Source organism: Saccoglossus kowalevskii, chromosome 16 (assembly GCF_978046115.1).
Source record: "Saccoglossus kowalevskii chromosome 16, keSacKowa6.1, whole genome shotgun sequence".
NCBI lineage: Eukaryota > Metazoa > Hemichordata > Enteropneusta > Harrimaniidae > Saccoglossus > Saccoglossus kowalevskii.
In genome coordinates, this window is record NC_140656.1 from 13,032,234 (window position 1) to 13,052,004 (window position 19,771).

The 19,771-nt window shown below is 34.1% G+C and overlaps 1 protein-coding gene across 2 annotated transcripts in view; it reads right to left on the reverse strand.

Annotated features, from left to right (window-relative positions):
• The window catches only part of LOC100371895 (serine/threonine-protein kinase TAO1-like), a 38,090-nt gene extending 19,386 nt beyond the window's left edge, over positions 1-18,704 (reverse strand). For both annotated transcript variants that reach the window (XM_085491082.1, XM_006824268.3), the window contains exons 1-4: positions 18,596-18,704; positions 1,076-1,342; positions 646-717; positions 184-285 (exon numbers count right to left, since the gene is read on the reverse strand). In XM_085491082.1, coding sequence (XP_085347208.1) covers positions 184-285; positions 646-717; positions 1,076-1,210 — 309 coding nt within the window. In that variant the 5' untranslated portion in view covers positions 1,211-1,342; positions 18,596-18,704. The remainder of the gene's footprint in view (positions 1-183; positions 286-645; positions 718-1,075; positions 1,343-18,595) is intronic.
• Between the last annotated feature and the right edge of the window lie 1,067 nt (positions 18,705-19,771).

Consider the following 19,771-nt stretch of genomic DNA (forward strand, 5'->3'; position numbering starts at 1 on the left):
GAAGGAAAGGTGGGTCAAACTATCTGGCTGCATTTACAGAGAAGGAAAGGTGGGTCAAACTATCTGGCTGCAATTACAGAGAGAGAAAGGTGGGTCAAACTATCTGGCTACATTTACAGACAGAGAAAGTTGGGGCAAACTGATTACAGGTCAGGAAAGACTAGACAAGATGAAAACACCTACCCATGCTGTATGCTCTCTAAGATAACAACCTTTATATTCTATACAGTGTCTGTGTTTCAACTGACTCAGAAACTTTACTTCTTTTATAATGTCTTGCCATTTCTGATGAGAAAAAAAGAAGAAAAAAATACATTGATAATTACTCCCTGTAACAGGGACAGGTGATAATATCACTGAATACAATTAAATAATCTTTACTTTATATTCTTGCAAATTTGAAAAAAAAAAATAATACAAAAGTAACATATAGTGAGGCCGTTGCATGTGCCACTGCTATGCAAGATAGATGCCACATTTCTGGTTTGTATTACAGAACAGTGTATAAGTATGGAGAGTGCAGAAACAAATGTTACACGCCAAATATGGGCGATTGTATCCTCTTGCCAAGAGGATATTAACCTTGCACAAATAACCCCCAGCACCCCAGGCACCAAATTTGTCCGAGCATTGTATATAACTTACTTCATGTGATTGTCTGCCATTATACGACATCTTCTTAATAGCTACTACCTCATTGGTCTTGGTATTTCTTGCCTACAGAACAAAGAGCACTATAGTTTTACTTTCATCTAGTACCGTGAACATTTACATCAGTATACACCTACTTTGAGCCTTTGAGCGCAAAAGACGACTTTCATCCACAGAACAAAAACCAGTAATTGTTTTTCCATTGTTTGTTGATAATCTTAATCAAGGTCGGCAGCCAATGGGGGGGGGGGGGATTCTATTCATAATCCAAAATTATCGCAAAACAAAAATTAGCAAAATTTAACTCAAAAAAAAAATTATGCCACTAAAAAAGTTAAGGGTAATAAACCGTCAGATATATTTTGACATGTTAACACACACAAGACATTGCTAATAAAAATTATTTTCGATACAAAATACTCACATAATAGACAGCGCCAAAGCTGCCATGTCCAATTTCTCGTAGATCTTCAAACAACTTTTCAGGATCATCGTCGGAGAAGAGAGCTTGCACATTTGGATCTTTTATATTGGACACCCGAGTGGGAAGCGATGGCATCGTGCTGCGATTGTGGCAATTTGTTCTACCCCAGTGTTGGTTTCGCCGACAGCAGTAATTATTCAACTATCACTACGAAATCTACTAAGATTTCACATCGAGATACTCGCTGTTTCATCAATATACAAGAGTCTGTAAGACATAAGAATTATTAGAATGAGATGATGGAATGGGAAATTTTTTTGTATTATTTTTAATAAGATCATATACGTCAGTGATGTCATTTCTCAATTGCGACTTGCCCTGACCCTAGGTTAATAGCAGATTGGATCCACAAATACTGTATGTACCTCTAATGACAGTCAACCTCACTCTGAACTAAGGTCCAACATTCAAATATACAAGACAAGCGCAACTACCTTAACAATGTAGCTATCATGATCAGTAATTCGTAAAGCCTAGCATACAAGACTGTCAACAATTCTAAGCAATTGTGAAATGCAGTATATCTTATTATTTCGTGCAAGTTCAATGGAGCTCTTATGCCATTCTCCACATGATTACTAAACTTCAAAGCAAAACCTGCAGGTTTCAAGTCTCCAAGGTTTTGCAGACTTGCGCAAAAGATGCGGTATAATTTTAAAAATATCACAGGCATTTTAATTGACTTAGACATACTTTATGTTGAAAGAAAGATTGTGCCTACAGATGCCTTACTTCCTCATACATCCATTCAACGATGGCAGGAAAAAGGAAACAGTTTAATTCCATGTGCAGGAATTCATTTCAATGCTGGGGATCTAGCCGGCACCACAGAAACTATACACGCACTAAGGGAACAACTTTCCCTCTCGGCACCTTTGAGTTTTGCAGTGCATAAACTTTCTAGAAGACAATTAAGATTAATTCATATGCTAATGAAGGCTTTTGTTTTAAAATAATCTACTATACTAATTATTATTACATAACCATCATGCTGCCCACCATAGTCCACTTTCATGACCTTTAAAAGGTCACACATCCTGGTACATCTGTAGGTATGAAAATCAAAAATAATTTTATTCTATTGATATTTCAACGCAATTTCCAAGACTTGATTATTTGATTTAACTACTTGAATAAAATGTTTCTGTTGGCAACATAAATATACATTAAAATGCCTTAATTGTGCATGTTTGTGATGTTGTCATACCACCAAAAATACCAGGATGTGTGACCTTATGTGGTTATGAAAGTGAACTATTTTTAGGGAAGAGAAAGAACACTAGACACTTCACGGAGGCATGTATACATTACAAGAGATATAGACACTACATAACCATGTAGACATTGTCTGGAACTAACATCACCTGATATACAATAGCGTCACTGCAGAGAATCACAAACTGCCTAAACCATGCCACCTCAATTTCAGATTTTGGGATATGTGATCAGTGGCCGAAGTCAACTTCAATATCAACTTTCACAAAGTAAGACCAAAAAAATGTTTTCAGATTTCATCAATAATTTCGATCAAGCCCTGTAGCCTATAGAAATTTAGAGTGGTAATTAGGTCTAAAAATTAACAAAGAAATTATAGGAAAATAATTAAAACGTACAAACTTTGCACCTAAAGTTCAGGGTAAAAGAAAAATAAACACTGTAAAATTATTAATTATTCACTGGTTTTTAATTTAGCTATTTTCATTGGTAGTTGACATTTGCTAAATTAAATCCATATGAACTTGTAGAATAACAATAGAACTCATTATTTCCTTAACAAGTTTGTGAACTTTAAAACCCAGTGAAATTTTTTAAAATGTCAAAATAGTGAAATTGTATGCCAGTGAAAATAAATGGTTTTACAGTATTTGATACAACTTTTGAGAAGAATATAGAACACTGAGCAGGTACAGTGACAGAAAACAAGGGTGGGAACAAAGGTCATTGGGCTGATGTGACCTCGTGAAGGTCACTCTGTTATTATTATCAGAACACACAACGTATATTTACTGGTATATAGAAATAATTAGCTCTGATGAAATCAATTAAAACAATCTACAATTTATTTATGCATAACTTGATCTTGAAATAGACACTGGTACACGACTGCCAGGAACAGAAGATTTGTCAAATAAACAGGACTGACACAGCATACGACAAAAAGATGAAAAATTGCATTCTGCTCAGTAAATACAAACTTGCAAAAAATTTCTTCCTCAATGTAGTCAAAGATGGAAGAGAAATTTCACACGTTTTACGCATGACAACAAGTAAATCTGCATATGCTTAAAAACGATGACAGTTTTTTAACTTGTTGACTTTGAAGGGTGGATTGGCCTTTGACAGTTCTAGAAATAGAAATGACGAAACATCAGTTTATGACTCCTTTGATTTGAATATTGATGTTGTGACTTGCTGTCACGATTTATTCTGAAGCATAATATCAGACGGTGATATGAACTTTCTGATATCAACTAAATCATAAAAAATTTTTTTTAGAAAAGCGCAAAATGCCAGAAATTTTAAATGAGCCACAAAATGAGTCGATCAAAACTGGCTATGCATGATATTTGAAAAAAAAAAATCCTGAAACTGTAATTATTCCAGTATCGTCAATAACGCTATAATAATAAATAAGATCTTACAAAACGCACAATTCTCAGTTTCAAAATTTACTTATGAGAAGCAAGCACAGAAAACCATCGTCATTTTGCTTATAGTTACGACACAGTGTAACAGTATAGCTGATCTAATGTCACTATGGAACAACAGAGGTACATGTAAGGACCATGATGGTTGGAAAGCGAAAGAGAAGAAGGCTTGTGATGAGAGAGAGAAAAAAAAAACACAGTTGACAAAGATGTGCGATCGACCAAATAACATTTGACTCCTTGCTTCATATCAGAAAGAGACACAATCGCACTGGTGGTGAACACCTTAGTTGCGAGAAAGAAAGAAGATGGCAGAACTTGTTATGATTTAACCAACCTATACAGTTGATACAGTTGTACACAAAGCAGCAACACTGACAGCACTCAAACACACGATTCTGATCATTGAACAGATGTTAAATTTTAACTTTCAAAACTACACGGTAATAACTAACAAACCTACCTTACTTAGGAGGAAGGTGGATAACGAATATCGAAATGTACAAGTCATTGCAGAATGACCAACAAAACATGGGCGTATGTAAACACACAAGTATTTGTCTAATAATTAATGACAACTGCGATAATCTACCACCAGGGCTAATATAACAAACTTCAAGGTTATGCAGACAAACGGCAAATATTACACACATGGACAAACGCCAAATATTACAGAAATAGACAAACGCCAAATATTACACACATGGACAAACGCCAAATATTACAGAAATAGACAAACGCCAAATATTACACACATGGACAAACGCCAAATATTACAGAAATAGACAAACGCCAAATATTACACACATGGACAAACGCCAAATATTACAGAAATAGACAAACGCCAAATATTACACACATGGACAAACGCCAAATATTACAGAAATAAACAAACGCCAAATATTGCAACAACATTTCAACTGGAATCAGAAGATCAATCTAATATACACACCATTTAATAAATGAAATTAGGAATGTCAAATCAGCTGCAGTGCATACTGGGATAGCTAAACTAACAGACAATATCATCACCAAATCCATGGAGGAGGTGAAGAAAAGCTGGAAATAAGATACACCACTTCAAAATACAACACACCAGTTGAACTGCTACAACAAAAGACGCCAACAGAAGGTGACCCTTTTTTCACATTATGTATATGTATATATATATATATCAGCCATTCATTGTACCCAGGCATACCCAGCATTATTAAGTCTTACTAGAGAAAATAGACTTGCAGCCTCATTAATCATTTCTGGACCTGATACATTTCATGCAGACATACCAGGGCGATTCAAAGCCCACAGCGAGACTCTGTATACAGTCATTACAATGTGGCTTTGTGCGAGGGAACAACAAAGGACATATGCAGGTGAACCATGTCCCAAGTCACCGAGCTGATTGCTTTGCTATTTAAATTCAGTGATGTTGATTGACACAGTAATCTGTATCTGGGTCATCTCTTGTCCTGGATGGCAATATTATACACGTGTCTGACCGACACTGGATACTGATTTTAAGGTTCAACTACAGTCAGCCAGCCAAGTCCGGACATGAACGAGCATACTTGTAGACGGTAGAACTCAATACATCACATGCGTACATTTGCCGAAAATCTGTGATAATTTTACTGATTTTCTCTCAGGTAACTACACACTGCATTTGGCATTAAATCAAAACAAACTTGTCAATCAGTGTGAACAATATGAGTGATGAAGATTATAATTTAATCTGTATTTACCAGTGAAGCTATTTTATCATTTCATATCCTACATGTACATATGAGTCCCAGGCGCAGAGCTAATAAATTACTGTTTATCCACACACTGAAGGAAAATATAGAAATGATTGAATAAACTTTCAGGTCAAGGATGGCAACTTGAGTATATCTGAAGAGAAATTGAACTAAATTCAGTTTAAGGAAACGACCAAGAAATAACTGTACCATTAAATTTGACGAATAATTTTTTTGTCCCGGAAGAAAGGGAAGGGATGAGGAAGGGAAATTAGCTTGATAATTTAAATATGACACTTTTAACATATATATATTTGATAAATTATTGAGATAAAAATGCGATAAACAGGATTAACAAGTTATTATGCTAATTATTTTTTATTAGCTGAAAAATAATCAAGCTTTACAAAAACTATCATGTGGTAGTATCGTATGTTTCAGAAAATAAGAAAACAAACTGACCGACTGTAATTACCATAACCTATCTTTGTGAAAATAAGATATGGAAGCCTGATTACATTACAAAGCAGCTGCCAGAATTATTTATTTAATTGAAAACATTTCAGAATTGGAAACATTGACACTGATGAATTTTCATCAAATCTTCTATTATCTGAAGTTCAAGTGATAGCAGAGAGATCTAGATGGTATTAAGTTATTATGACAGTAATCCAAGTAAATCCCTATACATCTAAGCTACTGGCCATTTAAAGACATGAATCGAATTACCCAGACCACAATAACATAATCAAGAATTGTTACTGTTAGTAGTGTAAAATTTGTATTAGAAGCTGCGGCTTCTATTAAAATGGTACAATGCAACAGAGGGGATGCGGCTTCTATTAGAGCATCTACACATATGAGAAATGGTAAATTTTTGGTTCTCAATTATTCAAAAAGAATGGGTGGGACTTCTATTAGGGATGTGGCTTCTAATACAGATTTTACAGTAGTAATAGCAGAAATCAAAAGTACCGGTATGCAGTGGAAATGGACTCAAGTAATCTTTTTTTTTTTTTCACTCTTACTGTATCAACTCTTGAATGTATTATACCTTTTCCAATGCATTTGTTCTATTAGAAGTGCATCTCCGAAAGAAGAACATACTAACCAAAAATTACATTTGTTGTTAACTGAATTATTAAAATATTACTTGTTTTGACTGCAATTTATGTAATTGATGCACTACTGATAGAGCAAATATGGTTATTACCTCGAAGAACATTCAGTTCAATCGATTAATCTTGATGAACATTTCTTCTTCTTACTGATGAGAAATTATTATGCCTTCAGTCTTTCTGTGTTTTTTCACACTTTATGTTTGAAATGACCACTATCTATGACACCCATGTTATCACTGAATAAACCCACCAATAAAAAATAATAATTAATAGTTCAACCACTCAAAAAATACAATTTTGCTTCTAACAATTGTTCATATCACAGACAACAGTACGGATTTATTTATTTACATCAATTTCTCTTTTTCATAATATTATACATGGAAAATGCGGATTCAGTAAAATATTATCCAGTGTCTAAGCGAGAATGACAAATGTTATAATGTAAACTGTCCATTGGTGGTGAAGTGAACAATGAATTCAAGACGACTGCAAAAATATGTAAGCCACATTTTTAGGATAGAACAGCAAGACTTTTATTTGCAATTGAAACTCTTTTATATTCGTGTGACTATGATGTGACACAATGGAGAATTTGTTCAGTTTCTATAATTTTTACTGAATTCAATCTTAATTTCGAACCAAATAGACAAAAATTGTGTTATGCCTGAAATGCTAAATCAGTGAAATTTAAACCCAGTGAAAATTAGTCATTTTACAGTATTTTGAAAGACATCAAGGCAACCAGGCTGGATACCATGGCAACAGCCTCATGAATTTGTAGAATTATTAAATTATGCTTTATTTGCATATTCTGTGGGTATTTGATTTCGTGATTTCACATAAGAAAAAAACTAAGAATGACTACACATCTCAAGAATTAATTCAAGCATTATTTGACATTGATCAGAAATGCGGCAATCACAACAATGGCAACTGTGCTCATGATTTTTGCTTGTTTGTGAAAAAATGTGAAAAGTGAATATTTGTTGATTCAACCGTAGTGTACTGTAAAAAGCTAACACACTATTTTACCTTTGTACACCATATTTTTTCCACCACGATATTAGCGCCAAATCTGTATTTTTTTATTATTTTGGACTTAATTGAACATAACCTTCCATTGCAAACAGGTCTCAATGTTGTTTTTCTAAATTACGGAAAATTTAAATAGATTGATAATGTAAAAAGCGACAAAAGTGGACTTGGTTGTTGTGGTTAAAAAAATAGTTTATCTATCGAAGCCCTAAAAGCATGCATTCTTTTACACTGTGGATAATAATCTTTTAAACAGAATTGTTCTTTTAAGCCGAAATAAATTTACTTACAATTTACTTATCTTTGTATTTCATTTTTTTAATTTCTCAGTCACTGACAATAAATCAGCCTAGCCTGATAATATTTAATAAATTGACTAGCCCGAGCAGTCACCATAGATGACACAGTCAGAATATAATACAGCCATGGTAATACAGGACACAGTACCACTAATGGAGGCAGTTTGAGTCGTCGTCTAGACATCTAAAATGCATTACCCAATATGACTCAGAGGCACTGCAGTGACTATTCGTGCTTACATCCTGATGTAACACACCAAATTTGCAGTACATTTGAATAATGTATGCAAGAGAAACGCTAATGTTTCGTCACCACGCACGCATGTAGTGTACAAAACACCAACAGAGTAATTCTGACAGCTGCCCTACATTTTTGATCACATTAAATATTATAATTTATGGAAAATTATTGTTTGAATAATATTTTTTTTTATCATATGACTTTTTCTGGTCTGATTAAGATTAAAAGGATCTTAATCAATGGAAAGTACAAAGTATTAGCATATTTAATTTGCATATCAGGAATTAATCAAACATTACACAAAGTCGTATATTGAGAGGAATTTACTTGTTGATAAATATTCTATGAATAAGACGACAAAAAGTGACAATCATATAAGAGCATATTTTTGCCTGAATAGTGCACTTTAAACCATATTTGTCTTATAATCCAACATCCAATTCAAAATTCAATCATTTTGGTCTACAAAACATGTGTGATTTCGCAAATTAAACGGCCACCAGTTGGCCATCTTTGATCAGAATGCAAAGCAAAATGATATGCAAATATGCCTTCTCATGTCTATATGTAAAGTTTGAATCAAGTTAGCCATCAGAAGTCCCGTTAGCGATAGAAATGCCATGCTGAATCTTTCTAGAAACATTTACTTAAGAAGAATCATACACACAAATGAAGGATCAGACAGATGGACAGACTACTCAGTCACCTGACTATTGGAACCACAAGCAGGACTTTGCTATGCATAACACCAGGGATCAATGAATACACCTATTTATAATTCACGTCACCAATTTCTAGTCTATTACACATGCAGTACATATGTAAAGCAGTTTTCTTATCTTAAAATCAGCAATACTAGATAGCAGATCATAGCATATGCATAAGTCAAACAGAGTATCTACTGTAACACAAATATGACACATGCATGACCCCTGACACATCCTGGTATTCTTGGGGGTATTGGTATCTAAAACAGCAATAATTTCTAATATGATACATCATTTTTTGACATTCTTAACTGTTTAGGAACTATGACAACTGCTTGCATTTTTAGTGGGAAAATAATTGAGAAATCTCATTAATAGTGGATCTGTACCCCCAGAAAGTACCAGGATGTGTGACCTTTTAAAGGTCATGCATGGAGTCAAATTATTAACATTCTACATTCATTTCTCTTTTTCAGGTTTTTTTGGAAGTGTAACATTGAATGTGATCAAAGAAATGCACGTCTATATACTGTATGTACAATAAAACAGCATGTTCAGAGCTGACTTTCTGATTTTAAGTTTCATATATTTACATACAGCTGTTTATTTTTATTTATTTGTCTTTTTTTTTTATTTTCATTGTTTTCTGGTGGCATAATCATTCTGAAGGCATGGTAGACAGCTTCAGACTGCATGTGACTATTGTGTTGATAACACAGCTGAGCGAACCGTAAGTGAAAGCACTGAGGCGAAAACAAACAAAACAATAGTGAACATTGTGGTTTGTATCGACAAACATATTTAGAAAGAAAAAAACATAAAATAAGGAACTCATTAATCTCAGATATAAATCACAATTATTCATACAATTAATTTGAAATAAATCCACAATTATTAAAAACATGCGCACTTGACCTTAAAACTATAAAAAAAAAAAGCCACATACATTTGACATTTGAGCTTAAATTTTACAGCTCCCCAGGGGATAAAAATAGAGGTAAAACCAATAATAAGAACACCTTGACTTAATGGCCTCAAAGCAATGCATTCTGGGATGAACCGCATGTAACTAGGAAACGACTGCTGCTGCTAAGGCTAAAAATTCCACTGCTGTATTCAATATTCGGTTTGATTTCAAACAGATTATGATCTAGATCAGACTGTACCAACTTGTTTTTCCCTCAAGTATGATAAATTAAGTGTAAATTGTTCCGATTGCTCAGCAAGACTTCTTTCTAGATTTCAGTGATTTTTTTGAAAAAAAAGTGAAATATTAGTAGAGCATGCGCTTATTTATTATATGACAAACGTGTGACTATGATCAAAATATGTTAGATTTCAATGATCTAGTATTCTGTTAAACGCGAATTTTGGTCCATGTGTACTTCCATTAGAGTAAATATTACAGTGTAAAACCATTTATTTTTACTGGCATTTAATTTCACCATTTTGAGCAATTTCACTGGGCTCACGAACTTGACAATAAACAATGGTTTCATTCTACATGTTTGCGTGAATTTAACTTATCAATGAAAGTAGCGAAAATAAAAACCTTAATAATTAATGTGTTTACAGTACTTCATACTTGCTCCTAGATTTTTCACCACTCGCCACCTCAAAATGTTTTGAAATGCCGCACCAAAACAAACCATGGCATGAAATAATCTCCCGACAAAACAATACAGATGATAACGACAAACAAAACGTTTTCGTTCCGTTATGATGTACAAACCAACAAAATTTACACTGTCTGCACTATGAAGATATTTACGTACTATGCTATGTACATAGGTTTGTCAATCGTAAGTTACCTAGCAATATTACATTTATTACATTTGGAACTATTCAATTAACTCGTAAAATTGAACCCAAGAGAAAAATTTTCACCAATCGTGTAAAATCACAATTTTTTTTTTTTAGCAGTGAACTGTTTTCTGCGACTCACACAGATTTGCACAAAATTGCATCGTTAACGAGATTCAAATCACGAATATCTATATCGGTGTCAATTTGATGGTTTACAGTACGTGTTATGGGGACCCTTGAAATAGCAGACCATGGCATGACCTTTGATTGACCTTTAGCAATATCATACAGCTACTTAATTGTATACAGCATCAAATTATTCTGTGAATGCATACAGACCAGATATATTTAACAAAGGTCCGGGTCACATGACCCAGTTATTTTTTTCCCCCACTAGAGGATACTAATTGGAACAGCCTGCTAGGACATAAACAGGTTAATGAACTGGCAAATTATCTCTACGCTAATCTAGAATCTAAATAAAAAAAAAAACTCCCAAAAACTGTCACCCTCCCAATACAAGTTCATAGCACACCTTATTTAATGCCTTATCTCTTGACATGTAAGTAAATGTAATTAAGGGTCGGACCATTAATCCTCCTGGAGAGGCCAAGTTAAAATGTTATTATTTTCTGTTGGGTCGCACGGTGCCATGTATTTTTGTCTCCAAACTGTCCACATACAAATAACATTCCCACTTAGGTAACTTTTGGACGCCACGATTTTCCCCCAAAAAATGTTGTCCAAAATTTTGCATAACAATATGCACTTTTATATAAATTCTTTGTTTACTTTTAGACCAAACTCACATAATGCCATGTTCATTTAATTTTTTTTTTTTTGAATCGACAAAAGTTGACTCTGTGGCATTCAACATCTTTTTCTTCTGCAATTGGTAAATTATTAAATAAAAATGATGTTAATTAAAAGATTGGAATTGAATATCTATCTTCCCTTATTGAGAGAAGAAAACTACTACAAACACTAATGATCCCAATATATATATTAGGCTTCTAGTATGGATTTATGTCAATCACAAAATAGGTTGCGAATGCGGGTATTTCTGGTAATTAAATTTGCATATTCAGCTGACCACCAAATGCAAGAAAGATGCCTAATTAATATTAGTAGTAATCTAAATGGGATATAAAATTAAAACCGGTTAATTTAATGTCCAGAAAATGCACTCGAAACGTAAAATTGGGGAAGTTTACGAACAGTAAAGTGTTATTAATTACACCTGATGAAGAGGAACTATTGTAATAACAGCCAATTAAACCACACCTTAAAACACTAAACCAAAATATTCGCATGATAATTCATCTAATTAAGTGTCATTGAATTGCGATCACTGGGAGAGATCCTGCTTATACGTGAAATCGAACGTAAAAACAGGACAAATAAAGGTCATAATGGCGTCAAAACATCGCTGGAATTTAGCAAACGTGAAATTTTTTTGGAGTATTTCTGCATGTAATAATGAGCAATTGTGATGAAGTAATGATATCTCTATGCAATATTCCTCTCTCAAAGATCGGCATTTCGACAGAGAGCAATAACAAAAGAAATTCAAATTGAATAGTTTTTTTTGCAGACGTTCATCCCAGACCTCGCAGTGCATGAAAGGTCATCTATTGGTAGTCAAAATCTCTGTTACATTGCACATAAAGTACACGTCAGAAATATCCCTTAACAACTTTCAGTTTACTTGAAATGGACTATACACGTATTTCAAGAGATAACAATAAACGTCGCAATAAACATGGCTGTATCCCATAACGAGGATTAGATCAGATGCCATACATTCCCCACAGAACAGATGCATTCTTACAAGACCTGATGGATCTATAGCCTTCCTTGAAATACAGGATCTATTAATCTATTTCAAATATGATACTAGGATCTACAATTCAAACGGTAATACACAACCTCCTATATCCTATGAACCACTAACACCACAGACTTTATACAATACCAATGTTTATGTGAACCACAAGAAACAAGCCATGCATGGCACAGTCCCCGTTAGTTATCAAATTTAAGATATATAGTTTTGTTTATATAGTAATATAGCTGGAATATAACCATGTCAGAAATATGATTTTTTTAACATTAAAATGATTGACATTTGTATCTGATCGTCAAACAAGTACTTGTCCATATTGAGTGATATTGCTCTGGAACAGCATTCAAAATCAACCATTTTGAATACATGTATATATATAACATGATTTATAACGAATATATAAAATTTGAACATAATCAGTCAAAGCATTTAAGAGACATGGCTCTAGAAGCCCAATCATTAAAACAAAATGGCCGCCAGTCAGCCATTTTGAATCCAACCTGACAAATAAAATGACGTGCATCAGGAACAAGTAATGTCTAATGTATGTACCAAGTTTGACTGAAATCCATCCATAAATGCCAGAAATGCTTGATATTTGATGATTTTTTTAGCACAAAAATGACCACCATTCGGCCATTTTGAATATGATCGTCGAACCAATATATCTGTTTATCTATGACATGATGTATAATGAATATTTAAAATTTGAACATAATCAGTCAAAACAAGTCAGAGATATGGCACGAGAACCACATTCATTTGGCAGCCATTTTGAATCTTATCTGAAAAAAAAAAATGTTTGCATGAAGGGCCCATAATGTCTAATGTATATACAAAGTTTGAACAAAATCCATCTGTAAACAGCCGAGAAATGCTGGATTTTTAAGGATTTTTCAGCACAAAAATGGACGCCATTCGGCCATCTTAAATCAGATCGTAAAACAACATGTTGTGCATCAAGGTCCTATAGTGTCCAACGTATATACAAGGTTTGAACAAAATCCATCTATAAACAGCTGGGAAATGCTTGATTTTGATGATTTTTAGCACAAAAATGGCCGCCATTCGGCCATCTTAAATCAGATCGTGAAACAAATTGACGTGCATATGTATAATATCATGTATGATGTATGTGTGAAGTTTGATTGTGATTGGTCCAGGCATTTCTAAGATACATGTCCGACGCACACACATACGCACGCACGCACAGACGCACGGAGGTCAAAACATAAGTCCCCGTTTTCGGACTGCGTCCGAACGGGGACTAAAAATATTTGCATTGCTGCAATTTAGTATTGACAATTGGTATGCAAAATTATGTATTATAATCAACCAATCTCCCATTATGTTGTTAGAATCAATAGGGGCCAATCAGGTGACTTGTACTATAAAGGCATCAACACCTTCACTGCAAAAGATTCTTGGAGTGGTTAATTTTCATTCATCTCGAATATTCAAATTTTGTCAAAGTTTACTGGTACTGGTTTGCAATATACATAATGTACTAAGACATATTCAAATTTTTTAAGGAGATTTAAAAATTGTTGACATAAGAAAATCCTTAAAAATATATCTACATGTATCTATGCAATTGTATGAGTTATCAAAGACTTAATTCAGCTCAGATTTCTCCCCAGATCATTATAGAGTAGCCTCCCACCACCTCCCTAATTCAGGATACTGTAAAATAATTTATTTTCACTATTTTCACTGAAGGGATGATTCAGTGGAAATAAAATCCAGCGAATATACCTTTTTTCCTATGTTTTACATTCATCAAAAATCAGTGAAATTAAACTCTATACAAATCATGAAAAATGTTTTTTCAGCAAAAATTAATTCCAGCTAAAATAAAGTATTTCACAGTATACAATAGAGCTTAGTCATAACACTGAATATATAAAGGTGATTACCATATTATATTAATTTATTATGCAAATTACTCACTGCACTATGCTATTTTCCTTGGAAGAACGCTGCAACTAACATTCGACGTACCCCTTATAAAATTAACAATGCGCTAAATTAACGAAAATATGGCAGAATTACCTAAAATAACACGATACCTTAAAAAGACGTATTCCACATTATACTTAATACCATATTACACATATATATATATTCAACTATTGCATTTTTCCAGACTTCCCGACTACATCCTTAATGTAAGTAACTAGACATTGAATAGGAGATTACCTTGACCCCTAGGGCCACAAGTTAGAATTAGACGTGGAAGTCAGTCTGGCTGAAAGGATGGCTAAATGCATGGCAATTGAAAATGTAACAAGTTTAGTGCCTTGTCACTTCAGATCATGTTCAATGTCACAGCCATAAAGCACTATCTGCTTCTAATTACTGTGATTTACTTTATTTTAGCTCAAAGTTATGTTGTCTGAATTCAGGAAAAAAATATGTCCCATGGAAATTCCTTTCACTGCTCTGCCATTCTATCGAAAAAACAGTCAAGTGGAAATATAAAGTGGTATTAATGGTCGCTGGAAATCCAGACTTAATAATTCAACAAAATTCATGTCCCTAAATCTAAGCTGTTATTATTGTGAATAGGAAGTCACCTCTTCATTTCATTTCATGTTTCAGAATCTATATTCCTACTTTTACTGACTGAAGTCAATTCGTCATCAGTTGAATAACTTGTACGAGACGAATAATTATTGAACAGTTTATTTGCTTTCTGAATTCAAAATCACAATTAGGAAACAATAGTATACCATGATTCCAAGGTGCAATCCCGGGGAATGAAGAGCTGCGGTTTAAGCACAATTTCGTTATAAACGGTTATGGTCAGCCTCTATCATACAAACATGTCAAGCACGGTACCAGTATGCGCAAGTTTCTACGCAACCCCCATTTGATAAATGCAACCAAATTAAAAAAAAATAAATAAAAAAAAACCTTCCATACAGAACCAGAAACATTAGTAATACAATACAAATAATACCATACACTAATGTCATAATGTCAAACACAATGAGGAGAGGCATTTCCTGTAATCGCACATATTATATTATGATTACATTCTATACGTAATCCTAACGAGCCTACAATTACTCATCAATCATAAATATTTTTTTTTTTAAATTTAAGACAAAAACAAAACTGGAATCAGAAACCATACCAAGAGTAACCTTGAGTTTTAAGGCAGCAGGGTGACACAGTTATTTGTGCTTTTATGGCTCTTTAATTGAGAGTTAATTATTAATAAATATTTTATTTTCCAGATGCCTACTACTCACCCAGTGAGAATAAAACAAACTGGAATGATTGCCACATGATTAAAGTTTAGATAAATGCTGAACCACAAAAAAAAAAAAAGATGAAAAACCCTACTTCCTGTCACAGTCAGCATTAGCAAACATACACACAGGAAGGGTCACTCAACTAACCCAAGGAACGCATACCCGATAATTGCTTTCAACATTAAGTGGACAATTTTCAGCTGAGACTTCAATAGCGAGTCGCTGTTGTCGCCAGAATTTGGGGGTTACTTATACACGACTCTTCCGGCTTTAAAAAAATAAACTAATTAAGAATTCAGGTCAAGTGAACACAATAACAGTCAACAAAAAACAGCGTAAATAACATTCTGATGCTTACAGTACACTGAACAAACCAATGCGCTAACAGCCATGAGTCAGTCAGTCAGTCAACCCGCCCCATCCTGCCAGTTCAACAACCTCCTGTTTCGCACATTTTAACCAATACTGTAAAAGGGTTTATAATTATTCACTGGGTTTTAATTTTGCTTATTTCGCTGACTGGAAAATGCGCCAGATTAAAACCCAGTGAATATATAAAATTGAGCATAGAACACATTATCTAAATGATAAAACCGTGAATTTAAAACCCACTGAATATGCCTGAAATGTCAAATCAGTGAAATTTAAACCCAGTGAAAATTAGTCATTTTACAGTAGTCACACCAAGCTTACAATTAAAAATCTGGACAACACCTGGAGTAGGGGATAATAACATATGCATCATATACTTAGTATATATACAATAACACATGTACACAAATAAACATGCCTGCTACTTTACTCAAGGCCTGCTATTTGATTGTAAACTAAGCAACCCTCTTGTGTATTTCTCACATGCTTACATCATAAGAGATCAAGGGGGCCACATATTGACCTCTTCACAACAGGCTCTCCAATCTCTCCATTTAAAATGTAAACACGGCTATCACATTGTAAAAAATCTACTTTTCTTTGGTCTATCTTGTTACCTAACACACCATAGACAATAGAAAACAGAGTCTATTAACAAACAACTACTGAGGTAACAATATCTGAATATTTTCGACCACCAAGGCCAGAAAACTACTTTTTAATAAGATAATGGATCAGTAATTAACCCCTATCAGACATGGAGCATGGATAAAAGCTATTTCTACCTGATATACATGTCAAACAGGTCAAAAAACAAATTCTATATATATGTACAGAGTGCTTGAATATTTCAATAATTATATTCAAATCTGATCATTTTGTTTTTTGCATTAACAGCATAAGCGGTAAGGTACTTAATTTTAGCTGATACATTTGAAAATAAAATAAAATAAAATAAAATAAAATAGGTAATGGCAGTTCTCTTAAATCCAGGTCAATCACTGTTCTGTGTCATCAGCTGTTTCACAATATTTTCAATAAAATAATTTAAAATATGTGGCGTCATATACAATATTTTTACTAGAAATAGAATCTCGCCTGAAAGTACTTGTTTTGTGAGTGAAAACGACTATTTCCAGTCTGTTTTTGCTAGAATTGTTATTAAGCGAAACAATGACAATTTAATGTGATTTGCATGAATATTTTGGGTCTGGGCATGGGTTGTGGTCTGAGTCAATCAAGTTCGAAAGCTGACTGTCATGTTATGTTTAGTAATTGACAAAGACACTGTCTCTAGCTACTACTACTAAGAACTGCTTTATTCAACTCCAAACAAGTATAAGTAAACAAGGTTACATAATTTGCATGACTGAGAAGTAAGTCATTCATTGTACATTATGACACTGACATAAATGTACACTAATTTATTTATTTTTTAAACATTCATATATAAAAAGAAAAAAATATATAAGTTAAAATATATAAATTACTGTGCACATTCAGTTTTATATAAAAATAACATTATCCTGCTTTATCAAGACCGCAATCAATGATGAGGCAAAGACCACTGGACATGGGTCTGGCTATGAAGCCCCATGGGGTAACAGATTTAGTATTGTCTGCCGCTCGGCCAACTGGAAATGAGCATTCCCTGGTGACCTTCCAAACCAGACAGTGCCGATGACAAACAATTCTCCACAAGTTCCAAATTACGGCAGTTAAAAAACAAGTAACAACGTAAAATATGATTACAAACCGTCAAACTATTATAGTTAATCCCGGAGCCGGTTATCAAATACAACAGTGACAGTTTTCAAAACAGGCGGAACTGGACAGAGGAAATGCAAGACATTGCAAGACAAATGTACACAAACATGTGGGCTTCTTCCTGATTTTCAAGTTTCACAACTGTGGCCATCCGATGTGCATATTTGACAAATGACAAGACTTCCCGATGACATCCGATCGGCGCCCGGGTCGATCGCCGGCCGTCTTCATATTTAATTCTTTCATAAAAACGTGTGTAAACGCCCGGACTTTACACACACAGAAAAAAAAAACATCAACAACTTGGCACTTTAACGTAAAGCTTATTCAAAATGATTCGTGGATCGACGAACTCAAAAATAACATCTTGCAATGGGTCATATACATGATCGTGCCGATGTCGATGTAATGCAAAAGAACGTAAGATTTAGCTAAAATTAAAACAACTCCAGGGCAGGGGTTGGATCACTTGATTGATTGAATGATCGCCGTGAAATCCAGAGATCTACAAAACGGAGATGAGGTCTTTGACTAAGAAAGCATTATTTACGCAAAATACGGCAATCGATAGGAATACAAAGACATATTTACAAACTAGAGAAGTGTGTGCTATACTCACGGGTGTGAAATACATCAAATTGAGCAGCAAAAGGTAGAGAAATTGCCGAATTCTTCAACTAAAAACTTAGAATGTTTCACTCCTCCCTGGAAATTGACCATCCAATATGGCGGATATTTTGCGCATGCGCTGTACAATTCAATGACAGATTTGCATGTTCGTCATAGCGGCGTTATGATCTTATCCGTTACGCTCTGAATATTAGTGTATTTTAAAAGTTTGTTGTGTACAGATAAAATTGACACAATATTAAAACACGATAATAATCGCAAGTACAGTTTGCTGGCCACTAAGTCTATAAGCAGAATATTTTACACTGTATACGAAACTTGCTTTTTTCTATTTTTTTTTATTTTCGAGTCGATTATGTATTTTATTCTGTTTTTTTTTTCAAATAAATAAACAAATACAATGTATTTTTTTTATTATTGTATTTTGTTCACTGTATGTGCTTGTGTATTATTTGGGTACCTAGATTTCACATAACAAACGTAGTATGCAGGACCCATAATTACAACACAACACCCCCCGGACACCAACATCATAGATGAAATTATTTGAAAATAAGATCACATATTAACAGTTTTTTCGTTTTTTTTTATTTCGTATGGAGACGAACAATCCATTTTTGAACTGGTACAAATATGTAGAATTCGTTTTCAAAATGTTCTCAGCGGAGATTGTGTTTTCAAAATCCCCTTATTTGTTACGCATGTTCTGAACACATCCGTCCCCGAGATATTTGAATCATATAGGTCAAACCCACGATCAAGCCCCAGACCAAAAAAAAAAACTTCCCCAGAGCCTATAGCGTGTTTCACTTACAGTTGAATTGTTAATTGTACTCTTGGATCATTATCATTCCAGACCCAGACATTCAGAATATGCGAAACGCTCAACGCCAAGTTTTTGGAATTCTGCACTAGAACCTACTAGACAAGCATGTGCAAGCACTACATTTCAAGATGTCTACATGTCTTCGAAATGAAACCGACGTTTCCACTGACCACGGTCGACTAAAACCGAACACTGACTGACTGCATACTAGAATTGTGGCCGGAATGATGGTGCCCAGCCACACTGAAGACCCCGGAGCCGCAAGTTCCTAGTATCCCGGATGTTCCCGGAGAGAAGTGCCACAAAATAAATCAATTAGTTATTACAAACGCATTCATT